The following is a 16,473-nucleotide window of genomic DNA, read 5'->3' on the forward strand; positions in this document are numbered from 1 at the left end:
TTGCTGCTGTCCCTCCCCGCGTCCCCTTCTGCGCTGATAAAACCGGGGTTATTTGGAGACCATTTTACACGTGAAATCTTGTGTTTTCCTTAGAGATAAGAGCAGAAATGCAGCAGGTGGGTTTTTTCTTCCCTTATTTTCTTTGGTTAGCTGGGTGAAGCAATAACCACCGCTATCACGAACGCTGTTTTCCAGTGACTGTTCCAGGAGCGGAGCAAAAACTCCAACACCTTCGATTTCTTTTTAAAGGCTGGGGGGGAGGAACAAAACTCTTTTGGCCAGAAATCAGGTTTTTAATACAAACCATGCTGATGTTCCATTTAACGTCAAAATGCCCTGTGTGGGTCCCATCCAGCCCTGGTGCTGCATGCCCTGGGTGGGTTTTTTTGGAGGGGGTCCTGCGTTCGCCTCGATTTCCCCACCGGTTCATGTCGGATAAAACTCTTGGAGCATCCCGGGGATGAACATGAGCTGCAACTGGGGGGTCCCTGGGGCTCGAGACCCAGAGAAACTCGTGACAGGGGTGCCTAGGGTGCGCAGGAGAGGAAGACGCAGGAGCTGAGCAGCATCGCCCCGGGGATTTGGGAGACTCGGGGACACCTGGGGCTTTCCAGCCCCCACCTCCGGGGCCGCGTGTGTTCTGGAAGAGGCCAAGGCCGCCCGATAGCACCGCGGCACCTGCTTTTCTTCCCGTCCCTCCTTCCCCATCCCCTATAAAGCCGCCGTCGGTGCGGCCACCGCCGCGGGTGACACCGTCGCGCTCCGGGACGATGCTGCAGCTCGTGCTCCTCGCCACCCTCGCCCTGTGCGGTGCGTCCCGAACCCGTCGCCCTCGTTAACCGGTAAGGCTGACGCCCCCCCCCGGGTTGCGCTTCACGCCCCCTCCCCACCGTGTCCCGCAGGGCGCTGCTCCGAGCCGGACCTGCACGGGACGCAGCGCGTGGTCGGGGGCACCGAGGCGAGCTCGCACGCGTGGCCGTCCCAGGTGGGTCCTTCCCGGCTCAGCGGTGGCTCCCCGGGGGTCTCACCCCCCTGGACCGTGCACTGAGACCCCCCCCATGTCTCCGTCCCCCCTGCCCAGATCTCCCTCCAGTATTACTCCGGCGGCGAGTGGCATCACACCTGCGGCGGGTCCCTCATCCACAGAAGATGGGTGCTGACGGCGGCCCATTGCGTGGATCGGTGAGTGGAAACGTTGGGTTTCTACCGAAAAAACCTCCCCGCGGTGAAATTCAGGCTGCCCCAACCCCGACAGCAACAGGTCTTTGCTGGTCCCGCACTAAGGGGTTACATGGACCATCTCTGGGGGCATCCTCTGCTTGCACCGATCCTTTCTCTACCAGCTCACCGTCGACATAATAACAATTTCTGGCCTGATCCCGAGTTTTTTCACTTTCCCGGGCAGGAACCTGCAGTTCCGCGTGGTGGCCGGTGACCACAACCTCTACAGGAGCGAGGGCAGCGAGCAGACCTTCAGCTTGAGCAAGATCGTCATCCACCCCAACTGGAACAGCAACAACGTGGCGGCGGGGTGAGACCCGCGGGGAGGGGGCCGGGGGGCACGGCGGTGGCGCCGGGGGGGTCCTCACGGCGTCCTCTCCCTCCCGTCGGCAGCTACGACATCGCCCTGATCCGCCTGGCCAGCTCCGCCACGCTCAACAGCTACGTGCAGCTGGCGGCGCTGCCCCAGTCGGGCTCCGTCCTGTCCAACGGCTACACCTGCTACATCACGGGCTGGGGGCTCACCCGCAGTGAGTCCCGCCCCAAACCACCCCAAAAAAGTGGGAAATGGGGAGGGCTGAGTGATATTTTTAAGCCCTTTGATGCCTCAGGAGGCATCACTTGGGGCTTTGCCCTGGGCACGGCAATGCCCGACGTTGGGTTGGGTTGCCTTGGGGGACCCTTGGTAGGATCTCACCCACAGTGAGTCCTGGCAGGTCACCCTGGCCCTAAATCACCCTAAAAATGTGAGAAAAAAGGGGGAATGAATGATATTTTTAAGCCCTTCGATGCCCCAGGAGGCATCACCTGGGGCTTTGCCCTGGGGATGGCGATGCCCAACGTTGGGCTGGGTTGGGTTGAGCTGGGTTGGGTTGGGCTGGGCTGGGTTGGGCTGCGCTGGGTTGGGTTGAACTGGGTTGGGCTGGGCTGGGTTGGGCTGGGTTGGGCTGGGCTGGGTTGGGCTGGGCTGGGCTGGGCTGGGCTGGGCTGGGCTGGGCTGGGCTGGGCTGGGCTGGGCTGGGTTGGGTTGGGTTGGGTTGGGTTGGGTTGGGCTGGGCTGGGGGACCCTTGGTGGGCTCCGCTTTGGCAAGGGGTGGGTCCGTCAGGTCTTCACCAGCGCGGCGTTAACCGGCACCTGGTGTCGCGCAGCCAACGGGCAGATCTCCAGCGTCCTGCTGCAGGCCTACCTGCCCGTGGTGGGCCAGCAGATCTGCTCCAGCTCCTCCTACTGGGGCTCCACCGTCAAGACCACCATGGTTTGCGCCGGGGGCGACGGCGTCCACTCCGGCTGCCAGGTACGGCCCCGCCGTCCCCTCCCGGTGCCCCCTCCCCGCTCCCTCCCGTCTCACGCGGTCCCTCGGTCGCGCAGGGTGACTCGGGCGGCCCCCTCAACTGCGCGGTGAGCGGGCAGTACCAGGTCCACGGCGTCACCAGCTTCGTGTCCTCGCTGGGCTGCAACGTCAAGTACAAACCCACCGTCTTCACCCGCGTCTCCGCCTACATCTCCTGGATCAACAACGTAAGGCTGAGACCCGGCGCTTTCCTTGCGCTGATGCTCCAGCCCCGCTCGGCTCCATCGTTTCTTCTCCTTCCAGGTGCTGGCCCAGAACTGAGCGCTGGCAGGAGAAGACCCCAGTCCCCGGCCCGGGCGAGGGGCGTCGTCTTCCTCCGCGTTTCGTTTTTGGGTTTAAAACTTGCAGACGGCGTCAATAAAATCTGTTCCTCTCTCCGGTGGCGGATGCTTTGCCCCCCAGTCCTCCCTCCTCCATCCCTCGGCGTCCTTGTCCCCTCCTGTTTTCCAGAGCGTCCCTTTGACCGTGTTCCTCCTCTTCCTCGCTCCTTAGGAAAAGGAAAAAGCAACCAGCCTCACGGGGCAGCTGGAAAGTCCTTGGGATGGTGAAAACCTGGGGAAATTCTGCAAATCCTCCTCCATGGGCTCCTCGGGGATGTGGGGGGACACAGGTGGGATTTTTCCACACCACCCGCTCAGTTTTTCTCCCAAAACCGGCCTCTTTGCAACGAGGGATGTTGGGTTCGGTGGCTGGTACCACCTCACTCCATTGACATCCCCGAGAAGCAGCCCCACCTGACGCAGGGGTGAAAAACCAGCACCGAAAACGCACCAGACCCCAACTTTAAACCCAAGCCCAGCGGCTGGCGGGCGGCGCAGGAGGCGGGTGCGGGTTCCCCCGTGCCACGGGGTGCAGGGGGAGCCTTTCCGGGGGTGCCCGGCGGATGCTTCGCCTCCGAACTTCCTCCGTGGCGAGCGCCGAAGTGCCGGGGCCGCCGCCATGGCCGAGGGCAGGGGCGCCGGGCTCTTCGCCAGGCAGGTCCAGAAGCGCTTCAGCCGGGCGCAGGAGAAGGTACGGCACCGCGGCGGTCCGCAGCACCCAAAACCCTCTATTTTCTTTTATCCTTTAATTGTTTTCTCCACCGCGTGCTAAGGGGGCGGCGCGACGGGCAGCGCTCGGCACCCGTGGGTGCCGTGGGGCGTTAATTTGGGTGCCGTAAGGCGTTAATTTGGGTTCTTCTGGGTCAACGCTATCGTTGCCCCAAGGCGTTGGGCTCGGTGGCATCTCCGCAAAGTCCCCCAAGCTGCGCCGGGCTTCTCCAAAGCGGGGTTTTCCACCCAAAACACCTTGCGGAGGTGACGGGCGGACCTTGCGCTGCTGGCACGGGGTCCCCCGGGCTGGCGGGAGGTGACGGTCCCCGGCGGGGGACGGTGACGGGACAAACAGCGCGGCCGCCACCGCCAGCGCGGGAAGCGAGGGGGAAGGGCTGCGGAAACGGGGCGAATTGCAGCTGTTTCGGGGCCGTCCGGCAGCGTCCCTGTCCCTCTTTCTCCCCCGAAAAAAGAGCAGGGGGCATCTCTCATTTTGGGGGCGACACGAAGCTCCCCCCCCCGCCCCGCAGAACCCCCGCGCCTCCGCGTTTCCTGGCTCGGTGCTAAATTCGGCTTCTCCGCGGTGGTATCAGCCCCGAGCAGGCGCTTCCCGGGGGGGTCGAGCCCTTCCTGGCCGCCCCGAAGTCCCCCCCGTCGCGCCCCGGCCGTGGTTCCGGGGGCGCCTTCGGCCTCACGCCATCCTCATCCTCCCCAGGGTGGCACCCGGGGCATCGTCTGCACCGCAGCCGCGTTCGGGGGCTCTGGGGTGCGCGGGGGGTTCCATAGAGCCCAGGGCTGGGTTAGTGCCCAGAAAGTCATTGTTTTCCCCTAAAAAGTCAAAGCACTGAGGCACGTGCTGAAATTTTGCATCCTCCACCCAAATCCCTGCTCGGTGTCAGCTCCGCCAGCCCCTCAGCGCCAACCGAAAGGGGTTTTTTTGGGGGTTCGCCCCCCCGGGAGGCAGCGCCGAGCCGGGGGCTGATGGTTTTTCCCATCTCTCCGCCTCAGGTTCTGCAGAAATTGGGCAAAACGGTGGAAACCAAAGACGAGCAGTTTGAGCAAAGCGCCTACAACTTCCAGCTGCAGCAGGTGACGGGGGGACACGGGGACACCCCCGGCGCGGCCCCGGGGCGTCCCTGACCCGGCCCCTCCCCGCGTGGCTTTGCAGAACGAAGGCAACAAACTCTACAAGGACCTCAAGGCTTTCGTGGGGGCGGTGAAAGGTACGGGCCCCCAAATGTGCTGGGAAGGGGTGGAGCAGCACCGTGACTGCTCACCTAGGATAAGAACTGGAAATAAATAATAATAAATAATAATAAATAATAATAAATAATAATAAATAATAATAATAAGTAATAATAAATAATAATAAATAATAATAATAAGTAATAATAAATAATAATATATAATAATAAGTAATAATAAATAATAATAAATAATAATAATTAATAATAATAAATAATACAGCTAATGAATAATATATAACGACTAATAGATATAATTAATATTAAATCCTAATAAATATTAATAAGTATAATGAATAATAATAAATATCATGGCTAATAAATAATGGTAGATCACTATAAATAATAATAAGTGATTATGAATAATAACAAATGACGGTTTTGCATCCCCGGGCCGCAGTGATGCACGAGAGCTCCCGCAAAGTGGCCGAGACGCTGCAGGAGATTTACAGCCCCGAGTGGGACGGGCACGGGGAGCTCAAAGCCATCGCAGACGTGAGCCCCTCGAGGGGTCCCCTTGGAGCACCGGGCGGGGTCTGGGGGGGAATCGGGGTGTTTTACCCACATCCCCCCCTTTGTGCCCCCCAGAGCAATGACCTGCTGTGGGAGGACTATGAAGCCAAGCTGGCCGACCAAGCGCTGCGCCTGATGGAGAACTACCTGGCGCAGTTTGGGGACTTCAAGGTACCCCGTGTTGGGGGGGAAGAGGGGACAGGGGCCCGATCCCGGCTGAGCTGCCCCCCCCCCCCCGCAGGAGCGCATCGCCAAGCGGGGTCGCAAGCTGGTGGATTACGACAGCGCCCGGCACCACCTGGAAGCTCTGCAAAGCGCCAAGAAAAAGGACGAGGCAAAAATCGCCAAGGTGGGACCCTCGCCCCCCGGCGCAGCCCCCCGTGTCCCGGCCGCGCCCCCAAAGCCACAGCCCCCCCCGTCCCCCCCCAGGCCGAGGAGGAGTTTAATAAAGCCCAGGCGGTGTTTGAGGATCTGAACAGGGACCTGCGGGACGAGCTGCCGGTGCTGTATGGCAGGTACCGGGTGTCGTGGGGCTGGAGACATCGTGGGGCTGGGGGACGTCATGGGGCTGGGGGACATCGTGGGGCTGGGGACATCGTGGGGCTGCGGGATGTCATGGGGCTGGGGGACATTGTGGGGCTGGGGGACATCGTGGGGCTGGGGGATGTCATGGGGCTGGGGGACATTGTGGGGCTGGGGGACGTCATGGGGCTGGGGGACATTGTGGGGCTGGGGGACATCGTGGGGCTGGGGGATGTCATGGGGCTGGGGGACATCGTGGGGCTGGGGGACGTCATGGGGCTGGGGGACATCGTGGGGCTGGGGGACATCGTGGGGCTGGGGGATGTCATGGGGCTGGGGGACATCGTGGGGCTGGGGGACATCGTGGGGCTGGGGGATGTCATGGGGCTGGGGGACATCGTGGGGCTGGGGACATCGTGGGGCTGGGGGACATCGTGGGGCTGGGGGACGTTGTGGGGCTGGGGGACATCATGGGGCTGGGGGATGTCACAAGACTGGGGGACATCGTGGGGCTGGGGGACATCGTGGGGCTGGGGGTGTCACAGGGCCTGGGGGACATCGTGGGGCTGGGGGTGTCACAGGGCCTGGGGGACATCATGGTACTGGGGGATATCGTGGGGCTGGGGGATGTCACAGGGCTGGGGGACATCGTGGGGCTGGGGGTGTCACAGGGGCTGGGGGACGCCACAGGAATCGTGCGACACCGTAGAGATGTGGGGACATCACAGGGCTGGGGGACATCGCAGGGACGATTGCGCCCCAAAGCCAGTGGCACCTGCAGCCCCCCCTGGTTTGGCAAAGGCACAGCCCCCTCCCAAAAAAGCAAAATGTCCCCACAATCTGTTGGCTGGGCCGGGGGGCCGCTGAACCCCCCCGTCCCGCCGCGTCCCCCCTGCAGCCGCATCGCCTGCTACGTGACCGTCTTCCAGAACATCTCCAACCTCCGCGATGTCTTCTACAAGGAGATGAGCAAGGTGGGGGGGCCAGCACCCCAAAAACCCCCATGACACCCCCAGCTGCTCCGGCTACACCGGCGCCGGCCACCGGCCTCGCGTCCTTGCTGCTTTTTAGTTATTATAATAGCGTAGAGAAGCTCGTGGTGCTGGTGGGTGGTGGGTGGCACCGGGGGGGCCCCTCTAATGTGTTTTTTTTGTGCCCCCCACCCCCTGGCAGCTGAACCGCGACCTGTACGAGGTGATGAGCCGGCTGGAGCAGCAGCACTCGGGCAAAGTCTTCATCGTCAAAGGCGTCTCCAGGTGAAGGAGGGGACAAGGGCAGGGGCTCACGCTGCCCAGCGTCCCCCCCCCACACCCCAAAAAGCAGCGGGGGGGACGCAGCCCCCAGGCCTGGGATGAAGGAGCACCTCCCGGCGCAGGGTCGAGGATCCTCTGGTGGTGCCCGGTTGATTAATTTGGGGCGTTTGCCCGTCGCGCCGGGTGGCGACGCCGCGGTGCGTCCCCGGGGGCGATGGGACATCCCCCGCTCTGTGCCCCCCGCAGCAGCCGCCGCTCGCTGGTCATCTCCTCGCCCGTGAGCCCCCCGGCCATGGTCCCGTGCCCCGGGAAGTCACCGGACTGGCGGCCCGTGCCGGCCGCGGAGGCGACACCGACGTCCCCCGGGGCGGGCGGCGGCGACACCGACACCGTCTCCAACGGGGACCTGGGCGCCACCGTCCCCGGGCCCCCACCGGCGTCACCCGCCAGCGGCGGGTCCCTGTCGGAGACGGCGTCGGTGTCCAGCGAGGAGGCCCTGGAGCCCGTCGCCGTCCCCAGAGCTCCGTCCCCGGAGCAGGGGCCAGCGGTGGCGGCCGCGGAGCCGGGGATTAGCTCCTCTGGCCTCACCGAAACCCGGGCTCCGGAGCCGGCGGGGGCCGCCAGCGGGGCACAGCGGGGACCCGAGGACATCGCCACGTCCCTGGCGTCGCTGGTTGTGTCCGAGGCCATCACGCAGGCGGCCGGCACCGCGGCCCCGCGGCCGGGCAGAGCCACCCCCCGGCCGGCGGCCAGCGGAGCTGCGGCCGCCGGCGCTGCGCGTCCCGAGCAGCCGCCGGCCCGGGGCGCCCCCCGCGGGGTCGCGGCGTGCGCGTCCCCGGCCGAGCGCGGCGGCTGCCGGGAGGACGCGGAGGGGATGGAGGTCGAGCCGGCGGTGGCCAAAACTCGGGTGAGGAAGTCGTGGTGACGGGAGGGGACACGTCGCGGTGGGGACGTCACCCTGCCCCCGGCCAGACTCGAGCCGTCCTGGCTCTGCTTTAAGCACAAATTCTCCGTCACCCCCGTGTCCCCCCCAGGAGCAAGAATGTCCCGGGACAGCGGAGCCGGACACCGACCGGGACCCGCCCCCGGCAGCGAACCCCCCCAGCGAGACCCTCACCCACCTCTGAGCTCCGCGCCCGCTGCGGAGAACCAGAATTCACGGAGCCACGGGCAGATAATTTTGTTTAATCATAACCCAACACACTTCCCACCCCCCCGTCCCGTCTGAAATAAAGGCAGAAAACAGAAAACGTGGTGAAATGAGGCAAACCCGCCAAACCTCCGTCCTGGAAAAGCCCATCGCCGGGATGGGGGGGCAACGCGAGCACCGGGGGGGGCCCAAGTCCGGGTTTACAGGGGGCGACGCCGGGTGCAGGGGGGCTCGTCACCGGTCCCCCCAGCGCCCGACGCCGGCGCCTCGCGGTGACTCAGGAAAAAGGCACCGAGCCGGTTTCGCCGGCTCCCGGAAAATGTGCCGCCGTGCAAAAAGTAAAAATAAAATACACGTTTTCCCCCTCCCCGCGCTGCGAACCCTCCGGACCAAAGCCAAACCCCGTTGCCGATGCTCGACACCGGGCGACGGGCTGGGTCCCCGGCCAGGGAGGGGTTAACGGGGCGGCGGGGGGAGGAATTTCGGGGGTTTTATGGTTATTGCGGCCGAACTGGAAAGGTGAGGCAGGAAAAAGGCAACGCCCGCGCCCGGCCCAGCCGCACGCGGTGCCGCAGCCGCTCGCCCGGCACCGCGCAGGTAAGAGCTTTTATTGGGGGGGGGACACACGGCTCCTGGGTGACCCCCCAAAATTCCCCCTTCCCCAGGAGGTTTGGGGGTTTGGCAGCCGGGGCTGTGCCGCGAGGGACGGCGAGTCACGGCGCGTTTGGGGAGAAGGTGAAATGTGGGCGCTCGGCCGGGGGGGTTTCCAGTGGGATTTGGGGGAGTGGGAATGGAAAATTGGGATCTTGCTGCGGCGGGAGGTGGAAAATCCAGCGGGCAAAGGGAGATGGGGGCAGAGGGGAGGAAAAGGCGGCTTTCGGGCTGGGGGAGATACGGGGGGTTGGTCGTCCCGTTGTCCGTCTGCTGGGAATGGGAATTTGGGAGTGGGAATAGGGATGGAAATGGGGCTGGGAATGGGGGTGGGAATGGGAATAGGGATGGAAATGGGGGGGAATGGGATTGGGAATGGGGGGGTATGGGAATGGGAACACCGATGAAAATGGGGTTTGGGAACGGGGTGGGAATGGGGATTGGAATGGGGGTGGGAGTGGGAGCAGGGATGGAAATGGGGTTTGGGAATGGAAAGGGAATGGGTTTGGGAATGGAAGGGGACTGGGGTTTGGAATGGGATGGGAATGGAACAGGAACGGGGCTGCATCCCCGCTCCCAGCGGCTCCCACCGGCTCTCACCGGAGCTGCGGGGGGCGGTTTTCGGACGGGGAGGGTTTCGCTGCGTCGGCTCTTGAGCAACTCGGCTCTTGAGCAAGAATGAGGAAGACGATGATTTTTTTTTTTTTTTATTATTGCTTTTTTACAACACCCGCGTCGCTTTGCAAAGCACGTGCAGATCCTGGGGAAGTGAGCGCGTGTCCGTCTGTCCCCCCGGCGACACCCGGAGCCTCCCGCTGAGCGGCAGCTGGATCGCCCCAGGTAACCTGCACCCCAAAGCACCCCAATCTCCCAATATCCCGGGTTTTCCGTGCTGGGGCTCCTTCCCGCAACCCCCGGGGCTGGACCGGCACGGGGGCGCACGGGGGGACCGTTCCCCCCTCCTCGGTGATGCAACCTGGGGGTTTTGCTTTCCCAGCCGCTCATGTTTTCAGGCTGAAGCATCTGTTCCCCAGTAAAAAATTGGAACTGTGGACATTTGGTGGGTTTTGCAGTTGCAAACTGGTTTGTGCTCCCCCCAGCAGCGCCGAACGTTTCCCAGGAACCCCCTCCCCAGCTCCCGCCTTCCACGCCTTTGCCTCTTTTCCCTTAAACCCCAACATGACCTGTTTTTGGGGAAATTTTAGGCATTTTTGGCTGCAAAGCCACCCAAGCAGCAGCTGCTGCTCTGCGGGAAAGCGGCGATTTGCTTTGGGCAGCCCCACGAGCTGGGTTTAAAGCAAAGCTGGGTTTAAAGCAAAGCTGGGTGTGATGCAAAACTGGATTTAAAGGAAAGCTGTGGGTTTAAAGCAAAGCTGGGTTTAAAGCAAAGACGGGTTTAATGCAAAGATGGGTGTAAAGCAAAACTGGGTGTAAAGCAAAACTGGGTATAAAGCAAAACCGTGTTTGAAGCAAAGCTGCATTTAATGAAAAGCTGGGTTTAGAGCGAAGCTGGGTTTAGAGCGAAGCTGGGTTTAAAGCAAAGCTGGGTTTAATGAGCTGGTGTCTCGTGCCGGCTTGAGCCCAGGGGCAGTTGTTGCATTCGGGGGGACCTGCCGCAGATTTGGGGTCCCGGTCCCCGGCCGGAGGCCGTTGGGTCCCTGGCTGCTGGGAAGGGGGAAAATCATTTTCCCAAATTCCTGTGAAATATGGGGAAATCCCATCAGCCCCGACGTTCGCCCTCCGGTAGCAGCGGGAAGCAGAACCCGCTGTTCCCGGGGCTGTTTTGCCAACGGGCGCCAGCACCGCGAGCCCCGAGGCCACGGTGGGACCCGCCGGGCAGCGCCGGATCCCGCGCACTTCGGCCCGTTTTGCCCCAAACCCGCGGGGTCACCGGCCGGGTCGGCGCCACTGTCCCCGGCAGCCGGCGCCGCCGCGCTCCCGCCGTTACGTTTCCTCTTATTTTTAAATAAAAAATCCCGGTTTCTTTGCTCCTGACATCTAGCGGCGCGGCCCCGCGGAGCCGCTGAGTCCCTCGTGCCCAGCGCCGGCGGTTTTTGGGGGGTTACACCGGTTTTCCAGCTGTTTATCTTTTTGTTTGCAGCTGCAGCACCAACCTCAGGCCCCCAACAGGCAGATTTGGGAGGATTTGGGGGCAACTCGAAGCTCTTAAAGTTCGGGAGCGAATCGTAGTGCCGGGGGCTGGTTTTCCCTCGTCTCCATCACCCCAAATGAAACCTTCGCTTTAACCCCCCCGGCGCCTCCTCCGCTGCGCCCGGCAGGACGTCGCGTGGGGATTTATCGCTTTTCTTCCTTTTACGCTGAATTTTTATTTTTATTTTACTCTGAAGGAGCAGGAGCCGATGCGATGGAAGGAGACCAGCCCGCCCTGAGCGCAGGTGAGCCCTCCCTGTGCCCCGACCAGCTAAGCCTGGCTCAGCTGAGCCCGGCCTAGCCTCACCGACCTCCTCTCTGGCGGGCGGATGAAGAGGAGCTGACGACCCCCTCGCTGAAGAAGGCTCAGACCCCCGCTCTCCACGAGGACGCCAATACCGCCGTCATCGCAGGTGGGGCCCGTCCCGGGGACCCCCCGCCCCGATTGAGTTAAAACCGGCTCAACGCGGCTTTTCTCCCCGCAGTCGTCATCACCCTGGTCTTCCTCACGCTGCTGACCGTGCTGGTTGTCATTGTCACCTACCTGTACCGAAACAAGGGCACCTACCTCACCTACGAGCCGCCGGCGGAACCCGAGCGGCCGCTGCCGCTGCAGGATGCTCCGGCCAGGGAGAAAGAAGAGTATTTTATTTAAAATCACCCTTCTCAGGTTCAAATTCCCCAAATCCTCTGGAGTCGTGGGTCTATAAGCTGCTTTTTTTTTTTTCCTCTTAATTTATTAAGCTAACCATGGAAGGAAAATTAAATAGGTGTGTGTCCCAGAGCGAGGCCGGGGAGGACCCACCCCGTCTCCTCCCTTCGGTGCTTTAAAATACACCCCGGTGACAAAAACCTCGAAAAATCGCTTTGCTTATTTTTTTTCCTCCTTATCTCACCAAACCACCAAGTTATTCTGCTGCTGACCGAGGGCTGGGGTGATTAGCGCGGCTGATTTGGAGGCTGAGGTTAAGCACGTGTGTAAAATAATGTCGAAGAAGTAGATGGGAGGTACAGAAGGTCCCATCGTAGCCCGCAAACTGCAGAAGGTTGTTCCTGCCCCGAGAGGCGCCAAACCTCGGGGAGATCGGAGTTTGCTTCGTCCGCTAAGCTGGGTTTAGCGCTGACACAGACTCGGGTTGGTGGAAAAACCAGTTTTCTTCTCCCTTCTCAAGGGCGGTTCCTCCTTTAAATCAAACCCCAGAAAAACACCAACAAAAAAACAGCAAAGGGGGAAGTTCCCAAAACAGCAGCGCAGAGGAAATAAGTGAAGAAACCCTCAGGCCGGCAACGGGCGGGAGCCGCGGGGTTTCACTGCGGATCTAACGTTACTTGGTTCAAATTTTCAAAATAGTCTTTATTCTACTTTTTTTTAGTATAAAAAAATCCACAAGTTAAGTGCACCACAGTGTATACAGAGAGAGACGTAATGCTGGACCTCGATAACAGTCAGTCGCATGGTTAAACACGGAGACGAGACACAGACTTAGATTAAACCGAAACCTTCAGATAAAATAGATTTGAATCTGATCTTTTTCTTCGTAAAACAAAAAAAACCCCAAAAGACTGAGGATCCCTGAAATATTCTTCTGAACCCTAATAAGACTTCATGACAGCCGAGCCAGTTTTAACTCCTAAAAGCCAGGAAGCGAGTTAATTTGCGGTGGTTGGAGTCGCTCCCTGCCCCGGGACAGACGCAACCGGCTCCTCCGCTCCAACAACAGCCCCAAGGAGTTTTGGTGTCAAAACACCAGGTTGAGTTTAAAAAAAAAAAAAAAAAAAAAAAAAGAAACAAAAGGAGTTTTGTTTATTAAGCAGCGTTCTAAAAGCCTCGTTAGCCTGGGATGAAATGTTCCGACAGGAGCTGCGGCGTGGTTCTGGCACCAAAGCGTGGCTCGGAGCGGCTCGAATGTGCAAAGAAATCCAAGATTACTTGGAGTGGAGGAAAAAAACCCGCGATGGCGCCGGCCGCGCTCCTTCCCAGGGGAAAAGGACGGGCCGGGGGGCTCTGAGGAAAGAAAGAAGCGCCCAAGTGCCCTCCCCGCTCCCGGGAGGTGACGTTTGTGTCGTTTTTCACCCTTTTGCGGGTGGTTTGTGGCCCCGGGTCCAGTGGAGCGGCACGACCAGGAGGGACGGAGCGGCCGGACCCGCTAATGAAGAGCAGCTCAGCGCCGCGGCGATTGCCCCGGCAAAACCAAGAGGCCGGGCTGCCGAGCTGTTAATTCGGTGAATTAATCCCCCCCACCCTTCCCCGTTTGGACCGAGGCGCTGCCGTCGTTAACGGAGCTTCGTTAAAGCGCCCGCGGGGCCGGGCACCCCCCTCCCGGGAACCGCGACTTGGGGTTAATACGGACTAAAGCGGTTACGTGGTGAGAAGTGCTGACGGTACGTGGTTTTCCTTACAGAAACGTCGCCCCCCCCGTGCCCCCCGGCCCCTTTTCCTCCTTCACCAGATGGTGTAGCCGCCGTCCGAGCCGCCCAGGAAGAAGTTTCCCTTGCGTTGCGTCACCAGGACGTTGGCTCCCTGCATGACGGCCAGCTGGGCGGTGCTGGGGGGGCAGCCGGGCGGCGGGGGCTGGAACAGAAACCGGGATGAGCCGAGGCTGGGGACACGGAGCCCAGAAACCCCCCGCGTGATGTCCCCGTCACTTGGGACCGAGCAAAATTTGAGCGACAGTGGCCAGGAGCTGGTGGGAAATGCTTGGTGCCCCGTCTGTGCCCAGCTAAGCCTGGCTTAACCCGGGCTTTTGTCCCCATGGAGGGGCCTGGAGTGGCAGAGCGGGACCTGGACGTGGCCACGGGTGGGAAATCTGGGGGGCAGGAACGTCCCCCAGCTCCACGGGTGGGAAATCTGGGGGGCAGGAACGTCCCCCAGCTCCACGGGTGGGAAATCTGGGCGGCAGGAATGTCCCCCAGCCCCACAGGTGGGAAATCTGGGGGGCAGGAACGTCCCCCAGCCCACGGGTGGGAAATCTGGGGGGCAGGAACGTCCCCCAGCCCCACGGGTGGGAAATCTGGGGGACAGGAACATCCCACAGCCCCCCCAAAAGCCCCAAACTGGGGCAGCACTGGCCACGCAATGCTTTTGCCATCACCCAGGGCCACCCGCCAGCCCACGCGGCTCCAGAGCCACAAGTCGCCCAGAACAAACAACCCTCAGCATGAAAACAGGAGCCTGCTCTCCTCCCAAACAATAGCTTGCGTAAAAAAACCTGTTTTTCCTCAAAACCCAAGGGACTTCTGGCCCCAGGCAGGGTTTCGAGGGCATGTTTGTACTCACAGGGATGCTGGCGGTGCCACCAGCGCCAAACCTCGCTCCAGCGTCAAACCCGCCGTCCACGAGCACCGTGGAGCCCGGGGGATAAACCGGCCCCACGGGGTAATAGGCCACGGGCACCGAGGAGCCGATGGGCCCCACGGCCACCGACTGGGCCACGGGCAGGAACACGGAGGCGCCGGGATACGCCGCGGACATGGTGGGGACGGTGGCGGCGCCCAGGGGCACGAAGCTGGGCCGGTAAAGCTGGGAAAAAAGATATAAAAGAGAATTTAGAGGTTTGTTGTTCCGCACACCCGGGTGTTCGCTGGGCTCCAGCCCCGACGCGGAGTCTCACCCTCCTGCGGCACAAGGGAAGCCCCTTCCCCACGTGTTTTATTTGGGGATGGAAAAGGACGTTTTTCCCCATTTTTTGGAGAGAGTTTTCCCCCACTCTAACGAAGAAATATTATTGCCAATGTGTTTTATGGTGACAAACAAGCTGAATTTGTCACCTTAACTTCAAGGGGAAGCTTTGGTCAACATTTACACTTCGAGCGGACGATTCAGAGAGAATCTGGGGACCAACGGCTGCCCAGCAAACGAGTCCTCCAGGCAAAAAAACCCCTCCAGCTATAAACTTTTATGGATATATATTTTTTGTTTTAATTTGGGAGGGGCCCCAGAGGAAAAGGAAGCGTTGGGCGGCACGTCCCGTACCTCGGAGTACGCGGGGGGTGCGTCGGTGTAGGGCGGCGGCTGGAGGGGCAGAGTCGGGGGGTACACGGCGGGGGGGCCGGGGGGCTGCACCGGGTAGGACGGCTGCGGAGGGTACTGTCCTGCGGAGAAAAAGAGGAGAAATCAGGTTTTTTTAGTTGTTTTGGAAAGCCCCGTTTGTTAATTAGCGCGGGCAAGAAGCCTGGCAAAGCAAAAATAATGATAGTAAATCAAATTATTCTGGGGAGTCGCAAAGTGTTAAACAGAAAGGAAAATGAACCTGAGCTGGTACCTGCCCCCCCCACCGGGGCTCTTTGTGGGTTTGGGGGGCACAGGGGGGGCGGCGCTGGGGGGGGTGTCCCCGGCCCCCCGAGGTGTCACCCCCGCTGTGAGGAGGGGTCTCACCCACCCCAACCCCCCCAGTGTCACCCAGGGGGTCCCCGGGGTCACCCCCCGCGGTGCAGGGGCTCTGTGACATCACTGGGGGGGGTCTCCCTCCTATGACATCACCTGGAGGGTGTCCCCCCATGACATCACCAGGGGGGTCTCCCTCCTATGACATCACCGGGGGGTGTCCCCCCTATGACATCACCTGGGGGGGTGTCCCCCCATGACATCACCTGGCAGGATCTCCCCCCATGACATCACCTGGGGGGGTGTCCCCCCATGACATCACCTGGCAGGATCTCCCCCCATGACATCACCTGGGGGGGTGTCCCCCCATGACATCACCCGGGGGGTCTCCCCCTATGACATCACCCGGGGGGGTCTCCCCCCATGACATCACCCGGGGGGTGTCCCCCCTATGACATCACCCGGGGGGTGTCCCCCCTATGACATCAGCCGGGGGGGCCCTCATCCGGGGGATCCCCTGCGTCACCGGGGGGGCGTCTCCCCCACTTCAGCGCCCCCCCCCCACCTAATGGGGTCCCCCTTTACGTCACGCGTGGGGGGGTCTCTCTCCCCGAACCCACCGGGATCCCCTACGTCACCCGGGGTGGGGGGGGGGGCTCCCCCGCCCTCCCCGCGGGGAACGGGGCCCGCTTACGTCACGCGCGGGTCCTCCCTACGTCAGCGCCCCCCCCCGGTACGTCACGACCCGGGGGGGGTCCCGCTCGGCGCTCAGGGGGTTAAGGCCGGGCCGGTCGCCATGGCAACGCGCGCGCCCGCCCCCCCGCCCCGCTCCCATTGGCCGCGCGGCTCGCGCGGTCACGCGCTGCGGCGCCGCCCTTAAAGGCGCCGCGTCCCGAGGGCGGAGGGGCGGGGAGGGAAGGGGTTGTGGGGACACACAGCGCGGCCCGGCCCGGTCCTTGCCTTTGCCGTTCATGGCGGCGGCGCGCTGAGCTCCGGCGGCGGCTCCCGCTCTGCCCGCGCCGCGCGCTCCCTGCTCGGTGTCACCGCGGGCCGGGCGGGGC

The 16,473-nt window shown here is 62.0% G+C and overlaps 4 protein-coding genes across 4 annotated transcripts; 3 read left to right on the forward strand and 1 right to left on the reverse strand.

Moving 5' to 3' along the window:
* The first annotated feature begins 770 nt into the window (after positions 1 to 770).
* CELA1 (chymotrypsin like elastase 1) lies at positions 771 to 2,834 on the forward strand. Its single transcript, XM_065654492.1, has 8 exons — positions 771 to 810; positions 903 to 985; positions 1,082 to 1,182; positions 1,406 to 1,531; positions 1,615 to 1,751; positions 2,371 to 2,516; positions 2,591 to 2,740; positions 2,817 to 2,834. The coding sequence occupies exons 1-8, from the start codon at positions 771 to 773 to the stop codon at positions 2,832 to 2,834; spliced, it is 801 nt and encodes a 266-aa protein (XP_065510564.1).
* A 668-nt stretch (positions 2,835 to 3,502) lies between these two features.
* Positions 3,503 to 8,365, forward strand: BIN2 (bridging integrator 2). Its single transcript, XM_065654184.1, has 11 exons — positions 3,503 to 3,584; positions 4,613 to 4,693; positions 4,773 to 4,827; positions 5,249 to 5,343; positions 5,437 to 5,532; positions 5,603 to 5,710; positions 5,791 to 5,876; positions 6,782 to 6,857; positions 7,057 to 7,139; positions 7,383 to 8,043; positions 8,171 to 8,365. The coding sequence occupies exons 1-11, from the start codon at positions 3,513 to 3,515 to the stop codon at positions 8,261 to 8,263; spliced, it is 1,506 nt and encodes a 501-aa protein (XP_065510256.1). The 5' UTR covers positions 3,503 to 3,512; the 3' UTR covers positions 8,264 to 8,365.
* Positions 8,366 to 8,842: 477 nt separating this feature from the next.
* SMAGP (small cell adhesion glycoprotein) lies at positions 8,843 to 11,874 on the forward strand. Its single transcript, XM_065654440.1, has 5 exons — positions 8,843 to 8,883; positions 9,686 to 9,777; positions 11,286 to 11,333; positions 11,424 to 11,501; positions 11,574 to 11,874. Exons 3-5 carry the CDS (start codon positions 11,303 to 11,305, stop codon positions 11,741 to 11,743), a joined length of 279 nt encoding a protein of 92 aa, XP_065510512.1. The 5' UTR covers positions 8,843 to 8,883; positions 9,686 to 9,777; positions 11,286 to 11,302; the 3' UTR covers positions 11,744 to 11,874.
* A 547-nt stretch (positions 11,875 to 12,421) lies between these two features.
* Positions 12,422 to 16,468, reverse strand: DAZAP2 (DAZ associated protein 2). Its single transcript, XM_065654463.1, has 4 exons — positions 16,373 to 16,468; positions 15,062 to 15,180; positions 14,366 to 14,608; positions 12,422 to 13,660 (listed from the first exon to the last, which is right to left on the reverse strand). The coding sequence occupies exons 1-4, from the start codon at positions 16,383 to 16,385 to the stop codon at positions 13,532 to 13,534; spliced, it is 504 nt and encodes a 167-aa protein (XP_065510535.1). The 5' UTR covers positions 16,386 to 16,468; the 3' UTR covers positions 12,422 to 13,531.
* Between the last annotated feature and the right edge of the window lie 5 nt (positions 16,469 to 16,473).

This window comes from Caloenas nicobarica, chromosome 33 (assembly GCF_036013445.1).
Source record: "Caloenas nicobarica isolate bCalNic1 chromosome 33, bCalNic1.hap1, whole genome shotgun sequence".
NCBI classification, from domain to species: domain Eukaryota; kingdom Metazoa; phylum Chordata; class Aves; order Columbiformes; family Columbidae; genus Caloenas; species Caloenas nicobarica.